The sequence below is a fragment of the Saccopteryx leptura genome, chromosome 3 (assembly GCF_036850995.1).
Source record: "Saccopteryx leptura isolate mSacLep1 chromosome 3, mSacLep1_pri_phased_curated, whole genome shotgun sequence".
Lineage (NCBI taxonomy): Eukaryota > Metazoa > Chordata > Mammalia > Chiroptera > Emballonuridae > Saccopteryx > Saccopteryx leptura.
Window position 1 is genome coordinate 160,959,666 of NC_089505.1, and position 19,450 is coordinate 160,979,115.

The 19,450-nt window shown below is 36.4% G+C and overlaps 1 protein-coding gene across 1 annotated transcript in view; it reads right to left on the bottom strand.

Annotated features, from left to right (window-relative positions):
- COL24A1 (collagen type XXIV alpha 1 chain) overlaps positions 1 to 19,450 on the bottom strand; it is a 383,490-nt gene that overhangs the window by 36,820 nt on the left and 327,220 nt on the right. Inside the window, exons 49-53 of the mRNA XM_066372218.1 lie at positions 10,487 to 10,594; positions 8,416 to 8,523; positions 8,270 to 8,323; positions 7,118 to 7,180; positions 3,875 to 3,928 (exon numbers count right to left, since the gene is read on the bottom strand). Coding sequence (XP_066228315.1) covers positions 3,875 to 3,928; positions 7,118 to 7,180; positions 8,270 to 8,323; positions 8,416 to 8,523; positions 10,487 to 10,594 — 387 coding nt within the window. The remainder of the gene's footprint in view (positions 1 to 3,874; positions 3,929 to 7,117; positions 7,181 to 8,269; positions 8,324 to 8,415; positions 8,524 to 10,486; positions 10,595 to 19,450) is intronic.

Below are 19,450 nucleotides of genomic sequence, written 5' to 3' on the forward strand. Positions count from 1 at the left end.
TCCAGTCATCTATTGAAGGGCATTTCAGTTGTTTCCATGTCTTGGCCACTGTGAACAATGCTGCAATTAACATGGAGGTGCATGTGTCTTTATGTATCAAAGATTGAGTTTTGGGGGTATATACCCAGTAGAGGGATTGCTGGGTCATAAGGTAGTTCTATTTTTAATTTTTTGAGGAACCACAATACTTTCTTCCATAATGGTTGTATTACTTTACATTCCCACCAACAGTGTTATAATAAGGGTTCCTCTTTCTCCACAGCCTCTCCAGCACTTGTTATTACCTGTCTTGTTGATAATAGCTAATCTAACAGGTGTGAGGTGGTATCTGTCATTGTAGTTTTGATTTGCATTCCTCTGATAGCTAGTGAAGATGAGCATCTTTTCATATATCTGTTGGCCATTTGTATTTTTTCTTGGGAGAAGTGTCTGTTCGTGTCCTCTTCCCATTTTTTTTTATTGGATTGTTTGCTTATTTGTTGCTGAGTTTTGTGAGTTCTTTATATATTTTGGATATTAGCCCCTTATCTGAGCTGTTGTTTGAAAATATCATCTCCCATTTAGTTGTCTGTTTTATCTCCAGTTTCTTTTGCTGTGCAGAAGCTTCTTAGTTTGATGTAGCCCCATTCATTTATCTTTGCCTTTACTTCCCCTACCTTCAGGGTCAAATTCATAAAATGTTTTCTACTGCCAAGGTCCATGAGTTTAGTACCTATGTTTTCTTCTATGTAACTTATTTTTTAGATCTTATTATTAGGTCTTTGATTCATTTTGAATTAATTTTGTGCAAGGAGACAAATTGTAGTCAAGTTTCATTCTTTTGCATGTGGCTTTCCAATTTTCCCAGCACCATTTATTGAAGAGGCTTTCTTTTCTCCATTTTGTGTTTTGGCTCCTTTATCAAAGATGATTTGCCTATATACATGCAGTTTTACTTCTGCTATTCTGTTCCATTGGTCTGTGTGTCTATTTTTTCTGCCAATACCATGCTGTTTTAATTACCATGGCTCTGTAGTATAATTTGAAGTCAGGTATTGCAATGCCTCCAGCTTTTTTTTTTTTTTTCCCCTTAGGATTACTTTGGTTATTTGGGTTTTTTTATGGTTCCATACAAACCTGATGAGTTTTTGTTCCAGTTCTTTAAAAAATGACATTAGAATTATGATGGGAATTGCATTAAATTTGTATATTGCTTTGGGTAATATGGCCATTTTAACTATATTTATTCTTCTTATCCACAAACAAGAAATATTTTTCCATTTCATTGTGTCTTTTTCAATTTCCTTTAATAATGCTTTGTAGTTTTCAGTATATAGGTTCTTTACATTCTTTGTTAGGTTTCTTCCTAGGTATTTTTTGTTGTTGTTGTTGCAACTGTAAAAGGGATTTTTTTTGTGTTCACTTTCTGAAGTTTCATTGTTGGCATATAAGAAAGCAATAGCCTTCTATATATTTATTTTGTATCCTGCAACCTTACTGTATTGGTTTATTGTTTCTAAGAGCCTTTCTGTGGAGTCTTTGGGGTTTTCTATATACAGGATCATGTCATCTGCACAAAGTGTGCATGTACTATTTATTATTCTTTGTTAATCTTGCAAGTTAAAAATACTACCTCATTATTTATTCTCCATTTATATTATTTATTTTGTCTTTCCTTTTTTCTTTTTTTCTTTTTTACAGAGAGAGAGAGAGAGTCAGAGAGAGGGATAGACAGAGATGGACGGACAGGAACGGAGAGATGAGAAGCATCAATCATTAGTTTTTTGTTGCGCGTTGCAACACCTTAGTTGTTCATTGATTGCTTTCTCATGTGTGCCTTGACTACGGGCCTTCAGCAGACCGAGTAACCCCTTGCTGGAGTCAGCGACCTTGGGTCCAAGCTGGTGAGCTTTTGTTCAAACCAGATGAGCCTGCGCTCAAGCTGGCGACCTTGTGGTCTCAAACCTGGGTCCTCAGCATCCCAATCTGATGCTCTATCCACTGCGCCACCACCTGGTCAGGCATCTTTCCTTTTTTCTAATCAAACATTGACAAATATATTTACCTATGTATGGGGTGATTGGTCATGGTTTATAATATTGATGTCATATTATATACTCTTCTATGCATCAGATTATTAGTTAGCAACCCATTATAAAACAACTGCAAGTCAGCCAAAGTAGATACAACTATTTCTTTTTTTAATAGTTGTATTATATTCCACAAAATGGGTAGACCACAAGTTACTCAACTATTCTTCCACATATGATCATTCATGCTCTTCTGCCTATATCCTTTTCTGAGAGGTTGGATGTACTATCTTATTATTATTTTAGTTTGCATTTTCTTTGTACTTCTATAAAGTTGCATTTACAATGACTTTAACATATTGTTTTCTTATTTAGAAAAGCAAGTCTCTCATCATCCACTTCTGTTTTCTTTCACAATGTTTTGGTCATTCTCAAATGCTTAGTCTTTCATAACAAACTTTTCTTATAAATTTCTTTTTAGAATAGAAAAATTTTGATGTGTATGCTGAATATTATAAGGGCCCTAAGAAACCACTTATAAATAAAACACTGTTAAGTATTTTAATTGAGCCATTTCTTTATCATGTTTTCCCTGACTAATTAATATTTCACATTTTTGACAGAGGAATATAAAGACTCTGTAATCTGAACAGTATTCCTAAATTTGCTGAAGAACCACCCACTGAAATATGAGAATTCTCCCACTGACAATCTCCTACTTAGACTATAAAGCTCTGAGTGGTAATTGCTGAAAGTAGTCAGAGAAATGTCGATGTATACATTTAGTTTTTTACAATTAAAAATCCAGTAAATTTGGTGGTGAATTTTTCTCTAAATTTACCAATTTTTCTCTAAATTTGTACTTCATACTGTAAGTTTATATAACATGGAAGCATTCCATTTTATATTTTAAAACTTTGTGTCCATATAAGACTCAAATAGTTGAAAATATTGATTCCCTGCAGGAAATGAATCTTTCTTCTCCAAGTCTCAATTTGCCTCTTTCTACTGTATATTTATTTCTCTTGCTCTTGTATATTTAGATTATAACTGGTATTGTAAAACTTCCCAAGACCATCTTTCCCAAAATTGTCTCATTTTAATTTTATTTCATAGCCAAAATTCTTAAGGCACTGGCATATACTGTCACAGTTCCTTCTCCAGACATTGTTTGAATGGAGTGGCAAGAACACTGGTCTTGAAGTAAGAAACATCAACTATGTAATTCGCTAGCTGTATCACCTTGATAACTAAGTAACCTGTAAAGCTCATCTATTTCCTTATGTCTTAAATGAAAAAAAAAATCTACTCCAAAATTTGCTGTGAGATTTTGAGAAAAGCTATTATTGAATATTTTTATTTACTTCCTTACTCATTGTTATCTGTACTCTATCTTCTACTACAACTTACCAAGATCACTGTTAATTACTTTCTTGAAACTCATCTAGCTTAACGTTGTACTTTTCTGATTTTCTTATTCCCATCAACTGTTTTCTTTCTTTTATACTAGGTACTTCCAAAGACTCAAATTTAGCTGTCTGCTCTTTTTTTGCTATGCTCTTTCCTTCAGAATACTGATCCTTTGTATTGCTTTAGTGATCACCACTAGGATTATGACGCTCAACCCTTCCTCCCCAATCCCAGTTCTGTTTTCCTGTCTCAAGTTTTAATGGCTACCTTACTATATACACCTTCTTCATTACACATATGATTTCTAAGTTCTCAGGAATCATTTTCCAGAGGAAGATGTACAGCTATTTTGCCTTTTGCTTCTCAAATACCCAGGGTGATCCTTTGTGGATTACTCTAGAAATAAGATTAAAGAAAAAAATATGAAAAAAAGAACTTAATTGTGACAAACTTACAGTTCTACCTGTTGGGCCTATTATACCTTCTTTGCCAAGGGGGCCAGTGTTTCCCTATGGGAATAAAAGGAGAACAGTCAGTCTCATTGCCAGTGTAATTCAGAAAAATTCTAGAAAATTTCTTGTGCAATGGTAAAATAGTCCATGTCTTCATAATTTCCATTTTTATTATTAAATCTGGTAGTATTAGCCAAAATCATAGTAATTTTGATTTCTAGTGTGCTGAAAAATTCTATACATTATTATAATTTTTCTATCAGGAGAGTTACATCAGTATAATTCCTAACAAACTGATAAATCGCATTACAATTTTTACGTATTAGTAACATCAACAATGCCATTATATGTGTGTCATATAACAATGCAGTTACTTTATATAAAAAGACTATACAGAATGATGAAATTTTGCAAAAATTACTTTACAGATGTTGAAGGACATGAAGCATGGAATTGAGAGAAAGTATGAGAAAGAACCAGAGGGCATCCTATGTGACAAACTAAATTTCAGTTTCTTCATCTGTAAAATAAGAGTGTCTACTTTACAGAGGCACTGTGAGAATTAAATGTGACAAACAATTTTGAAACTGTAAACTTATTTTATTATTATTATAATAACCTTGAATAAATTGGATCTACTCCTCCTAAACTAGGTATAGAACCTATTGTTTCTTAATGAATGCAAAGTACCAATGTTAGTTATTTTTCCTCAATCTCTACTTCAAATTCCACCAGCTGCAAAATTCAGACTTTCTGGCTCACACTTAATACATAGATGTAGATATCTAACAGGCTTTCCCTTTTTTCTAACTTCTGCCAAGGTATAGAAAATATTATCAATTGAAATAATTATAATTATATGCAGTCCATCAACAGATAGCTTTAATATTAAGTTGGCCTAGAATGAGAGAAATTACCTGATATTCTAAAAGTAATCTAATGGAATCTCTTTAAACACAAAGATTTTGGGAGGTGAACATACCAGGTCATATACTGATGATGTATTATAGAACTGTACACTTCAAACCTATGTAATTTTATTGACCATGTTACCCCAATACATTTAAAACAATTTATTTAAAAAACACAAAGATTGACTTTAGGTGATAATATATAAATATGGTACCAAAATCTTAAAAATCCAGAATCAAATTAAGAGAGTTGATTTCTTAACCTAATCTTGTATATCCTCCAGACTTGCTTATCACTGGAAAAAAAAAAGACAGTCAAGAATGCTTTAATCTAATAAACTTGACTGTGATCTGACTCTCTGAAATAAGATTTGTTAAAAGAATGGAGAGGTATACATGAACTCCAAAAAATGTAGGCCAAAAGAGCCAAAAATTGTCTGTTTATCTAAATGTATCCAAAAGATGGTTGGTACCAGTTAACTACTAAATACAAATTTAAAGTGGAAGACAATCTAGATTTCCTATTTCAAATAATCTAATTTACTTAATTATCAAGTACTTATTGATTATCAAGCAAGAAATCGGCACTAGGGCACTTAATATCCATTCTATATCTTACTTATGCAATTAGCAGGCAACCTTCTAACATATCATTTGCTCAATCAACTGTGGATTCAAATTCTAGCTCCTCTACATAAGAGCATATATGGCCGTAAGCCATAGTTCCAGGGACTTAGTTTCCCTACCTACAAAATGCAGATAATAGCATCTCTCACAAAATTTTTATGTGGATTGAATGATATAATGGACACAAAGTATACATCGGTACCTGGTATATATTAATCTTTGGCTAAATATTAACCTGTCAAGATTTTCACTTGACTCTGTAATGACTTAACAAAGGAATGTCAACATTTATAAATTAGTATTTATGAATTAGTTACCAGAACTTAACTATTGGTGAGCTGACAAAATTTCTGAAGGCGCAAAGCAAGATAGTTCAGACCTTGGACTACAGATATCCAACACTTGGTAAGACTCTGCTTACCAAGCAGAGTCTGATGCTAGGCAGGCAGCCAACTTCTCTTTAATAATACCAAAAAAGAAGTCAATTGAGAACTTAACAGAATTAGAATGAATGGATTTTAATTAGGGGGAACTTAATATATGTAAGAACTTAGAGCAATATTTATCATAGAGAAGCCTATCATATAACCCACTTGTGGATAATCAAGAATTGGACCTTGCATAAAAATACCAACTTTCCATGGTTCTTCAGAAATCATAAAATTAACTAATAAATCTGCACCTGAAGAAATGTTGAGAAAGGTCTTTAAATAAACATTTTCCATGACAACATGGCTCTTTGTATTATTGAAAAGAATGTGTTTTAAGAGTTAGGAAGAGGTGTAGAATTTCAAAATTTTTACTTTTGATTTAATATGCTGCACAAGACAGTGGTTTTCAGTTGTTAAGTTCTTCAAGATTCCTTTCTCCTGCATCCGAATTGCTTTCCACCTTCTTTTCTCTGCCCACTCTCTCCACCCCTGCCCCAGCAGCTACTGTAAGTCATACAGGTACTCTAGTACCACAGTCAAGCACTGTTTGGCGTTTTAAAGCTTTTTATTTTCTTTTCAGTTTTTATAGATCATCTCATTAATTGGAGGACTATGGTTAATAAAAAAAACCCCTAAAAATCAATAAAGCCAAAAAAAAGGGGGAGGGGGAAAGAACCCCAAACAAACCAATAATCAGTGGCTATTAATAGCTTCTCTGTCCTGCTTATATTTTTTACGGTTTGCAATTACAGGCACTAAACAGCAAACAGCAAATTGGAGTTTTTCAGACCTTGATCTTTGCAACTCTTTAAGCAGTTCCTCATCACTCTCTGGGGATACCCACCCTGTGCTGGGAAACACAGCTATTGGGAAATATTTTTCAAAGTGTGGTCTGAGAAGCTCTGGCCATAAGCAAGCGTCCTCCAGGTGGTGCATGGGGGTGGTCTCTGTTTGTATTAATGCTTATAACACCGCTTTATGTTTTTGTTCCTAGTGTGAGTTAATAAATGCATTATCCAGTATTCACATTAATTCTGATTATTTTTTTTAAAGTGAGAACTGGAAAGTGTGGGTGGTCCGTGGGATCGTTTGCTCAATCTAATATGTAAAGTAAAACAGGTTAAGAACCTCTGTGTGTGCTCTAGCGAGTTTCTATCTTAAAATCATTTTATTAAGTCATTAATTTGGAGTATATTAATTTTAGAGTTCTTAAACTCAATTCCTATAATCAGCAAGGAATCACAATTTCTGTGCAGACAGAAAGATTTCACACTTACTCTCTGTCCAATAGGACCTTTAGGACCTGCTATTCCCACAACACCCGCATCTCCCTCAGGACCCTAGAAATTCAATAAAAAAACAAAAAGTCAAAATGTTTAGCTCTGTAGGAACAGTTTACAAATGAAATAATCAACATACCCAGAATTGCCTTTTAAAAAACCAAATGTGATAGTTAATGATGTACTTGCTGGAGTTATTTTGGAGGAATTGTACTCAAATCTGCAAATTTACTTTGAAATACACCTAAAGTGGACTGAGAGAGAAAGAGAGGGATGGACAGATGGACAGGTACACGATAAAGCAAGTAGAGTAAAATGTTAATAGAAAAATGAAGGTGAAGGAACAAAAGCAATTTATTCACTAAAATTGCTAGGAAATACATAGTTACATAAATTTTATAATTAACATATTCAAAACTCAAATACATAACTGTACTAACTGACATTTGCAGTTTAAAAAATAAAAGCTGTAGCTTGGACCCAAGGTCGCTGGCTCGAGCAAGGGGTTACTCAGTCTGCTGAAGGCCCATGGTCAAGGCACATATGAGAAAGCAATCAATGAACATCTAAGGTGTTGCAACAAAAAACTAATGATTGATGCTTCTCATCTCTCTCCCTTCCTGTCTGTCTATCCCTCTCTCTGACTCTCTCTCTGTCTCTGTAAAAAAAAATAAAAATAAAAAAAATAAAAGCTGGCCCTAGCTGGTTGGCTGAGGGACAGAGCGTCAGCCTGGCATGTGGAACTCCTGGGTTTGTTTCCTGGTCAGAGCACACAGAAGTGACCATCTGCTTCTCCACCCCTCCCCATCTCTCTTTTTCTCTCTCTTCCCCTCCTGCAGCATGGCTGGAATGGTTTGAGAAAGTTGGCTCTGGGCACTGAGGATGGCTCCATAGCCTTTCCTCAGGCACTAAAATAGCTCGGTTGCCTGAGCAACAGCTGTGCTGGGCAGAGCACAGACCTGTAGAGGGCTTGCTGGGGGGGGGGGCATGCAGGAGCTTGTCTGTCTGCCTCCCCATTTCTCACTTAATATAAATAAATAAATAAATAAATAAATAAATAAAAGCTCAAGTCAGAGACTAAATATTGATATTTCAACATCTTTTTTTCCTACATAGCTCGAAGACTAGCAAAAAATTGTGTGAACATACTTTGGGGCCTGGAAATCCTTGGAAACCTGTCAAACCTTGAACACCATGTTCTCCCTGCAATGTGAACACATATGATGATGATTATTGTACATTAGCATTCTAGGCTGTAGAATAAGTGCTTAGAGAATTTCTGAGTTGGTACATACAGGCTGCCCTTTCAGGCCATGCTCTCCACTTTGTCCTTGATCACCTTGCGCTCCTTGGTGACCCCTTTTACCTTGAATTCCAGGTTCACCGGGTAGACCTCGTTCACCCTGTAGACAGGAGAATAAAGGTAATCTTGACTTAAGAACCTAAAGAAGCCTGGCTGGGCGGTGGCGCAGTGAATAGAGTGCCGTACTGAGATGCGGAAGACCCAGGTTCGAGACCCCAAGGTCGCCAGCTTGAGCAAGGGCTCATCTGGTTTGAGCAAAAGCTCATCAGCTTGAGCCCAAGGTCGCTGGCTTGAGCAAGGGGTTACTCGTTCTGCTTAAGGCCCATGGTCAAGGCACGTATGAGAAAGCAATCAATGAACAATTAAGGTGTTGCAATGCGCAACGGAAAATCTGATGATTGATGCTTCTCATCTCTCTCTGTTTCTGTCTGTCCCTATCTATCCCTCTCTCTGTTTCTGTTAAAAAATAAAAAGAACCTAAAAAATTGGCTTTTAAATGAAAGCCAATATAGGCCCATCCTTAGGCACAGAACAATGCATGGAAAATCAAATTCTGCATGGTCATCCTCCCAACGAATATTTTCCACACAAGTAATATTTGATTATTATAAACAAGAAACAAGAAGCATAGCAGTGGGGAAGGAAAAATCCAGAGACTGTAGTCTTAACTGTGGAAAGTGGATGAAAGAGATTCCTACAAAACTAGGAGGCTAGTGGGGCTATCGTGAGAATGGTGAAAGTGTGGTCTTTGTGTGTGGGGTGTCTGGATGTGATAAAACTTGTATTTTATTTGAATTGATATTACTTTTCTGTGTTTTCTTTATTATACAAAGATTTCAGCTATCTGATACCAGAAACGGAGAAGTCTCCTGAAGTGTGAACTCTAGTTTTTGCCCTGGTAATTGTTTCATCATTAAAAAATGTCCATTATCTGTTTTCTACGGTTATTTTTCTATTAACCCACTTTACCCCTTCAAATTTCACTTTAAAGATATATTTAATCACCATTATTTTATTTTTGAATGAATTATTTTTAAATTTTATTTTTATTTTGTTCTTAAAATGAGAGTTGTGATAGCTTTCACACCACTTCTAAAAATAAACTTAGGAATCAGGTAGAGTTTAGAGACAGTTTAATGAAAACATGACACTTGGTAGACATTAACTGAAGATTCTTGAAGATTGGCAAATTATCATTCACTGTCTTGAGATGAGGATAGAGGACTAGGACTTGACAAATATGTGTTTTTACTTCAGATTCACACAAAAAGAGGTACAGATCTTTTTTATTTCTTTTGCTACTTTCAGCATTTGCTCAGCTATGTTGAGTTTTAGTGGAAAGAGATATTTATGGTACAAACATTAACAGGAGGTTCAAATTGTAAACAGTAAGCATCTGGGTCATCATTTTCAGTTCACCTGTATGGGTCAGAATATGCGCAAATTCTTTAGAAGTGAAACTGTGAAAATCAAATTAAGGGGTAAATATAATGAGGGTGCCAATGACTTAATCGTAGGCTTTTATGAAATAGTTTTATTGCGGCCAATTCTACATTGAAATATTTCTAAGAGACGTTTGTTTGGAAAGCCTATTGATGTATGACAGTACTCAATGAATAATGTAAGAGTTAATTAATGTCACTTTGACTCTAACAAATAATCTATACTCTTATCAGATTTATTAATTGGTTGGTTAGGTTCAGACTTAGAGGAACAGAAAGCATAGCTGATAAAGTATGTATCTGGAAGTAAATAAGATTTTTCCGCTTAGGTGGAGAAAATGATACAGGGAGGGTAAAAAAACACCCCAAAATGGGTCAAAGAGCAATTTTTAAAGCATTTCAGTTCTGGATTAATGGGTTGTTTTGGCAAATTGCATGTATTGTAGTTACTTTGAGAGGTGGACATGTCAAGGCCACACACTTCTTTCTTCCTCATGTGTTTTTATTATGTTAATTTCATTAAAAGCTATTACTTTACCATCCTGTGATCTGGCCAATGAACTCAGGACCAGTAAAGATGGTTAATACCGCTCACCCACCAGAACAAAAACATTAAAGTACCTTTGGGCCTGAAACTCCTGGACCTCCTGGCAGGCCTGTAGAACCTTTTGCTCCTGGAGGACCTGGAGACCCAGCCAATCCAGTTCTTCCTGGGCTGCCTCTGATGCCCTAGATAACATAAATAAGAAATGAAAACAGGCAGTTCCTAGAAAATCCATCCAGAGACTCAATACATGTAGGGTGGGTTGGTCTTGTGAAGCGATGCTGTTCACACACTGCCCAGGTTTGAAAGTTATCCTGGGCTTCCTTCCCAATTGAGTGAAATGTTTAAATAATGTTTGGCACACCTAAAATCTCTAATAATAATGTAATGGTTTTGCGTTTTTAAAGTGAAAATACTGAAGTAGTACAACTTAAATCTTCTGATTTAAGTTGCCTATGTGTGAAATATAATTGTTGTATTCTAATATTTGTATTATTCTCTGATGTACCTGACAACTCTATAACTCTAATAACTGATTAATATCTCCTTAAGAAGAACATTCTGATGGATGTTAAAAAGACTTACTGTGGAAATCATTTCTCAAAATATACATATATTGGCCCTGGCCAGTAGGCTCAGTGGTAGAGCGTCGGCCTGGCGTGCAGGAGTCCTGGGTTCGATTCCTGGCCAGGGCACACAGGAGAAGCGCCCATCTGCTTCTCCACCCTTCCCCCTCTCCTTCCTCTCTGTCTCTCTCTTCCCCTCCCGCAGCCAAGGCTCCATTGGAGCAAAGTCGGCCCAGGCGCTGAGGATGGCTCCATAGCCTCTGCCTCAGGAGCTAGAATGGCTCTGGTTGAAGTAGAGCAACGCCCCAGATGGGCAGAGCATTGCCCCCTAGTGGGCATGCCGGGTGGATCCTGGTCGGGCACATGCAGGAATCTGTCTGACTGCCTCCCCGTTTCCAGCTTCGGAAAAATACAAAAAAAAAAAAAAAATATATATATATATATATATATATATATATATATATATATATTGCATTATTATATTGTTTACCTGAAACTACCACAATGTTATATGTAAATTATATCTCAATAAAGAAGGAAAACTATTCTATTCCTCAATCACACATAATTCCAGAAAATTTACCACAAATAGTGCGATCAGGAATACAGTTAAATAAGTAAACAGTATTTCTTCAAGGCCAAACCTAAAATAACCTTGGCAAATTATGGTTTGCAATTCAAATCCAATGCATCACCTGTTTTTGTAGAGCTCGTGAGCTAAGAATAGTTTTTACATTTTTATGTGTTGAAAAAAATTAAAATAAGAATATTTCAAGACAGGATTATGGCATGAAATTAGAATTTCAGTTTTACTGAAACACGGCCATGTTCATTCATTGATGTACTTGTCCATGGCTGTTTCACACTGTTAGGCAGAGCTGAGTAGTTGTGGTGGAAACTGAATGGCACCCATCTCTTTGCACACTGCCTGCTGCTCAGCACTTTGCAGTCATACAGTTATTACTTGACCGAGTTTCAAGTGGAACATATGTTGACTTACTGTGACATTTTATTTTATTTATTAGTACCAGTGCATATCAGTCACGTCAAAACAACAAAAGGAAAAAAAAAAAGTGAACTTTGAGTGTTGTGTGTTTAAAGCACAGTAAAATGTAGATTATTTTATCAAATTAGATATTAGTGCTCTGTTTTTATTCAATGACTACAGTTGTGCTAAAAACAATAAAATATACATCATTTTAGGCCAAGCATTTGACATAATATTCCTACCTCAGAGGAATGTGACAGAAAAGTTAGGAAATTTAAAATGGAGTATCTTATCACAACAGAATTTCCCCACAAAAAAAATGGAAATAAAGTTGCAATTAAAGTTAAGTTTTTGGATGGCTCATTTGTTATTCCAGCAAGAAAAAGTTGCTTCTTGATTTAATTAAAGTGTGTAGCAAAAATAAACTTGCTTAAGATCACTAGCCTTTTGGTATGAACAGTTGCTTAAAGTGTTGAGGACATTGGCATACCATCAGCAGTCTATTAAAAAAGAAAGAGAAAAACTTTTGAGCAGTTTACTTTGCCTCTTGATGAACTGATAGATTTTAGTATAGTAGTCACCCCTTATCCAAAAGATATGGGCTCCAAAACCCTGAGTGGATGTCTAAAACTAGATAATACTGAACTCTATCTATTGTGTTTTTTTCTATATATATATATATACCTATAATGGCATTTAATTTATAAATTAGGCACAGTAAGGGACTAACAATAACTAATAATGGAACAATTATAACAATAAGCTATAATAAAAGTTACATGAATGTGGTCTTTCTCAAAATACCTTTTTTGTACTACTATACTCACCTTTTTACTTAAATGCAGCACTTTATGGCTTCCCTTGAGCATATGTGAATTGCCAGCATCTCTATGCTTGTGCTTTGGAGCCATTAAGTAAAATAAAGGGAATCTGAACACAAGCACTGCTGTACCCAACAGTAGATTTGTGGGTTGTCTTGCAAGGTGTTAGGAATGTCATAAGTGATGCCATAGAGAGAGGACATGGATCACATGACAGATTATGCTAGATGATTTTAGGAGACCTCAGCATTCCAGAATTCTAAAATAGTACCACTTCATCTCGCTTTACTAGAAATTTTAGATAATTTTCAGACCTTTATTCTCCAACGGAAATAAAAATGTATCTTTCAGGTGATACATGGACAATGGATATTTAGATACTGTTGAACACTCCTGAAGTCAATAGGTATTTTTACTGTGCTATCAGGAATGTAACACAGTGAATATGCTCCAAGTTATTAACTGTTGATGCTGTTTTCTTAGAGAGAAATTTGAGGACAGAAGCAGAGTGTTTTGTATAAAGTTCCAGACAATGTTTCATACATGTAGAGAACAAACATTTTTTATTATAAATACACAGATGGATGAGTAATTTTGCTTTCAAGAGAAACAGATGTTAATCCCCAGGCATACTTTCCAGTGTCTTAGAAATGATTTGACCAAATCCCATCAGCAAAGGATAAGTCCTTCTAAGCAAATTAAAAATAAATAAAATAATATCACAATTAATTTGTTTAGAGATGCTGAAAACAATCAACAATTTTACCTAAGTTTTAAGAAAGTCAAAAGAATGATGAGTTCATAATATTTCCATTTGTATAATTGCCTTAGGTTTCCATTATCCTTAGATATAAGCCAAACAGCCTGCTTAAATTTGTCTAGCCCTGGCCGGTTGGCTCAGTGGTAGAGCGTCGGCCTGGCGTGCAGAAGTCCCGGGTTCGATTCCCGGCCAGGGCACACAGGAGAAGCACCCATCTGCTTCTCCACCCCTCCCCCTCTCCTTCCTTTCTGTCTCTCTCTTCCCCTCCCGCAGCCAAGGCTCCATTGGAGCAAAGATGGCCCAGGTGCTGGGGATGGCTCCTTGGCCTTTGCCCCAGGCGCTAGAGTGGCTCTGGTCGCGACATAGCGATGCCCCGGAGGGGCAGAGCATCGCCCCCTGGTGGGCAGAGCTTCACCCCCTGGTGGGCGTGCTGGGTGGATCCCGGTCGGGCGCATGCGGGATTCTGTCTGACTGTCTATCCCCGTTTCCAGCTTCAGAAAAATATATAAAAAAAAAAATTTGTCTACTGAGATCTAGCTGACATATAGTATAGTGTGTAAGTTTAGGTGTACAATGTGTTGGTTTGATGCATTTATATTTTGCAATATGATTAATACTGTGGCTTAGTTAATAACTTTATCATGTTATATATTTAATATTTCTTTTTCTGGTTTGTTTTTAAACAGTTATGATTTGGTTTCTCAGTATCTTTGAAACTTATAATACAGTATTATTGACTATTATTACTGTGTTGTGCATAAGCTCTCCAGAGCTTATTTATGTACAAGTTGTAAATTTGTACCCTTAAATTGGTTTTGAACTCTACAAGGAAGTTTTGACAAGACTGAAACTGATGACTGCTTAAGGCTTGGATTCTAAGGAAACACACTTGGATCAATAATGACAACAGCAGCAACAACATCAATCAACCACAGGAGTTACTCCTTATTGAGTGTCTTCCATATATCAGAAACTATGATGGTAATATCATTGAATTGTTTTATTTATCTGATGTCAATTAAGGAAAGGAGATGGAGTTGCCTTTTACTTTGAGTTCTCTGTGGGGAAAGAAAAGAATAATTTAATATAAATTTGCCTTCATTTTGGAACTGAATGGAAAGATCTGGGAAGGGAAATAGAGCTATGTGTACAAATTTGGAAGACAGAAACTGAGACAGATTTTGGAATAATGACTGGTTTGTATACAATAGTAAAATACAGCAAAGAGAATGTCACTATGTTATTCCCCAGACATCTTGATTTAGTTACTTTTTATCATTATGATTAAAACAGATACATACATTGAGAAATAAGAAAGAAAAAATAGTTTATAACAGGCAACAATAGAAACCCACATTTAAAAAAGTATTAGCAAAAGAATATTGCCTTAAAAATTCTGTTTAGTGAAATGATAAATACTTTGATGTTAATTTGATTGATTTTTTCTCAACAATAGAATGATAAATTTAAAAGGTGATGTTTTGCTTTAAAATACTATACCATTGAAATTACCAGAAAAAGTTTTTCCCTTCCCTACTACCAAGAACTCTCTGTGCTCATAGCATCATGCTGGTATAGTTATTTACTGTGAGAATATAGTAATTAAAATTATTTTACTTTCTACAGTACAAAAAATAACTATAATGCCCTGAAGTTTTTTTTTTACATTATTAGGCAACATATATACTGTATTTTTGGTTAAGCAAGCAAACCAGTGAGTTATAAAAGTAATACCTTGCTTCCTTTACTCCAAGCTACTAAAAACACTTCTGTTTAAGTAGGAATTTCTCATTTTATTTGGTTTACTAAATATATCCCTCTTAGGAAAGAAATGGCTGTTTAAAAATATGTGGGGTAGTAATTATTAGGTGATTATAGGCAAGGCTACATTATACATAAATAATGTAGCATTTATACATTTTCCTACAGTGCCAATCATAACTAATGTGGCTGAATGCTAGAAATAAGATTTATGAATGAGCTACATACTAAAGTTAGGAGGTAAATTTAGTTTTGACTCTCTAAACATATTAAAGCTATGGATGCAGAACAGGGTTGAGGTAAGTCTTAAGGTAGTGAAGACAGGTCTGCTTGACTTAGGTCCATTCCTAAGAATATACAAAACTGACTTGTTCAGCCTTAATGAATATAGACATTTCAACATGGTATTATCTCACAGAAATTACTTACATATTTCCATTAAAACTACTGATAGTTTGTCAATCCTGTGGAATGGACACTGCAAATGGCACTACATATAATATTTGACAAAATTAGTATATCATGAAATCTCCTTTACCCAGGTCTTAACTCATAATTGCAGGACTAACCGGGACTGAAAGAGGATAATCATCTATACTTTGGCTCTTAGACATGTCCAGGTTTACATCACTATAAAAAATAAAATGTCCACATTTTATTTCAAAAATAACAAATCTATCTCCAGACTATCTTATTTGATCCTCTGTTAATCCTATAAATATGCACAACTCTTTGTGACTGCAGGATTTTTCATTTTAGTTTCTGTTGGGCAAATGAGTTTATAAAATTTGTGTTTTTTGAGTGCTCAGTTTTATTGTTAAAAATGGCACTGCCATGTGAATGGCGCTGCCCACGTGAAACTGCTAATTACCTTCCTGCTTGGGAAGGGCCATTGTTATGCTAATGTTTGCTGGAGGAGAGGATTTTGGTGCCAAAGAAGTTTTAAAAAGGAAGGAGCAGGAGAGAAGAGGAAGGAAGCCATTTTTTAAAGGAGAAAGAAGCCAAGATGGCAGGGTGCTGAGGAAGAAGCAAGTTGTGCAGAGAGAGGTGTGCAGATGGGGAACCAGAGGTGACTGAGACCGGTGGGGGCCTTTGACTCTAGGAAAAACCAGGTGAGTCAGTGGCTTTGGGAGCCCTGAATGGAAAGGGAAGTGTTCTCCCGCTGTGTGTTTACTCGCTGGTCAGTTGCGAGGCTAGAATAAAGGAATGGCTCACCATTTTTTGGCTCCACTGATTCTTTACTATCTGCCCAAATCTAATGGGAACCTGCATGTGAATGGCCACGACAGCTGCGACTACTGGCCATACCATTACTATGTTATGTTCTTCCCTCATGCTTTATATACTTGGCTCAGTCTTACCTTTAGCCTTCAGTTGAAGTATAACCTTCTCAGTAAGGCCTCTGTAGTCTGCTTCATCCTGTTTCCCATTATGTTCTATATCAAAACTCTATTTCATTCATAGTACCATCATTCAAGATTAACTAATTTATTTATAGACTTCCATTGAATTATTTGGTTGATCGATATTAAATCATCTGGGGGGGGGAAAGTAGTCAAATGTCAGCAATTTCTTGCTGTTTCATGTGTGTTCCATGAGGGCAGTTCTTTGCCCGTCTTGTTCACTAACATATTCCCTCCTTCTGGCTCACATTAGGCACTAAACAAATATTTATTGAAGAATGAATAAATGTTAGCTTAACCATGAACACTGAATATTAAAAAATGATAACTCAATAAGTCCATGCAGTGTACTAAGCATTTCACATACAATATCTCATTTGATTCTCATAAGGAAAAACACCATATAAATAATGTATTATTAAAACTGGAGATATTGGAGTTCATGCTGCCTGTCACTATTTCAGCCAAATAAGTAGAGACAGGGACTGAATCCTTTATGGGCACTTTATTCAGATGGCTCATGATCTGAGGAGACAGAGGTTGTATTCCTAAAGACATCTCCCTTCTTATCCTGAGTCAACCTTTTTATAATGGGAAGAAAAGGGTAGGTAACTGTTTTGGAATTTCAAGGGAGAGGTAATCAGATTATAGTAAAAGTTAATTGGATCACAGCAAGCATTCAGTCTTTGGAGCACATAAGTTTTGCTTGCAGAACCCTGGGGCACAAAAGTAGACTACTTGCAGATCTCATTAAGTCCTGTGGGCTCTCAGGCATCCCAGCTCCTGGAACAAAGCCTCTATCTGCATTACCCACTAAGCACATTGACCATATAACCAAAGTCACCATTACTCACCATTACTCAAGCTAAAATTTTAACTCTTGAGTTCCCCCTATCATTATTGTGCTCATTTTAGAGCAGGGGTCTCAAACTCAACTCAGCATGTGGGCCGCAGAGCAAGATCACAGCCGTTCGGCGGGCCGCACTAGGTCTACAAAAGGCAACTGTTACACAACACTTTTCTCACTGCAGTTGAAAACAAAAAAAAATCAGTACAACAAGCACAATCGTACATGCAGTTTACTCAGTGTCACAAAATGACCAGAAACTGTAGTTCACATCACAACTGCTGTTAACTAAGCTAATATCTAGCTAGGATGCTAGAGAAATGAAAAATACAAGTAGGCCCCTAGGCTTACTTAATTTTATCCAAAATATTTTGAACTTCGTGGATTAGTCTGTGGGCCGCACAAAATTGTTCGGTGGGCCGCGAGGTTGAGACCCCTGTTTTAGAGATAATGCTTCAAATTCTAAGTAGCTAACACATGTTAATTTTAAACTCAGGTCTCCAAAGTCACAGTTATTATGCAAAGAACATTCTTCAAATATTTATTGAGCTTCTTCTATGGGTCTGACACTGTGCTAGCTGCTAAGAATACAAAGATGAATAAAACACAATCCCAATTCTACAAGAGTTTATGATTTCTCGGGGAAGAAAGATATAAAGAAAAGTAACCAGAAACCATACTATCTAGGTTCTGATGGAAGCAGTGTACAGTGTACAGAAGTTCAGAGGAGGGATGCTTAACTCCGAGTACAGAGTCCAAGGACGACTGCCTGAAAAAAGGAGACAGTGCAGTTCAGTCCTGAAAGGCCTTTAGAACGTTGTTCATTCTAAAGTTAGAGGGAAAGACTGAAGAACTTTCCAAGCAGAGGGAATACAATATGTGAACAAGGACATGAAAGTGAGAGGAACAAACAGAATTTGGGGGATGTCTAAGTAATTAAGCATAGTACTTGAAGGAGTATAGCACAGAGATTAAGAACACACGCTCTGCATCTAGATAGCATGATTTTGAATTCTGGCTCTATTCTTTGTTCTCTGTGTGACTTTGGGCAAGTTACTTACCTCTCTGATTTCCAGCTTCTTTTTCTTTAAAGTGGAGTTACTAGGTTTACCTACTTCATGGGGATTTTGTGAATATTAAATACATATTCAACTGACACATAATAAGCATTCAATAATTGTTAGTTATTACGACTTGTAAAGCCAGGAACCGCCATCGTGGCCATTCACATGCAGGTTCGCATTGGATTCAGACAGTCGGTAAAGAAACAATGGAGCCAAAAACTGATAGGCCATTTTCTTTAATTCTAGCTTGCACCCAGCAGGCAAGTAAAAATACACACTGGGCTCCAAAACCCACTCACATTCAGTGCTCACAAAGCCACTGACTTATCCGAGTTTCCTAGAATCAAAGCTTTCTAGCTCACCAGCCTTATTCTCCTCAGTTCCCCATCTCCTTCCTTCTCCCTGCATAAACTGCACACAAACTGGCATCTCACTCAGCACTCCGCCATCTTGGCTGCTTCTCCTGGCCACATGGCCTCTTTCCGCTGCTCTCTCATGCTAATCATCCCAGGAACCAAGAGCGCAAGCTCTCGTTCTGCCCCTATTTTATAGTGTAGCTTCACAACCTTTAATCCAATATACAAAATAGGGAAGTCTCTAATACAAAGTCACTTCTCTGAGGCATGATTGGATTGTACCACCCCACAGCAAAAAGGGTGGGAAAGGCTTAATCCCAAAACCAAGCCCCAGGCTACAGGGATTCGGCCTGCCCACAACACACATTAATATCACCTGGGTAACGGCCTCCACGTGGGCGGTGTCATCTTTAACAAAGTGAGCATAATACATTTTATCTGCCCAACACTACTGAAATGCACAGCACATGTGAGA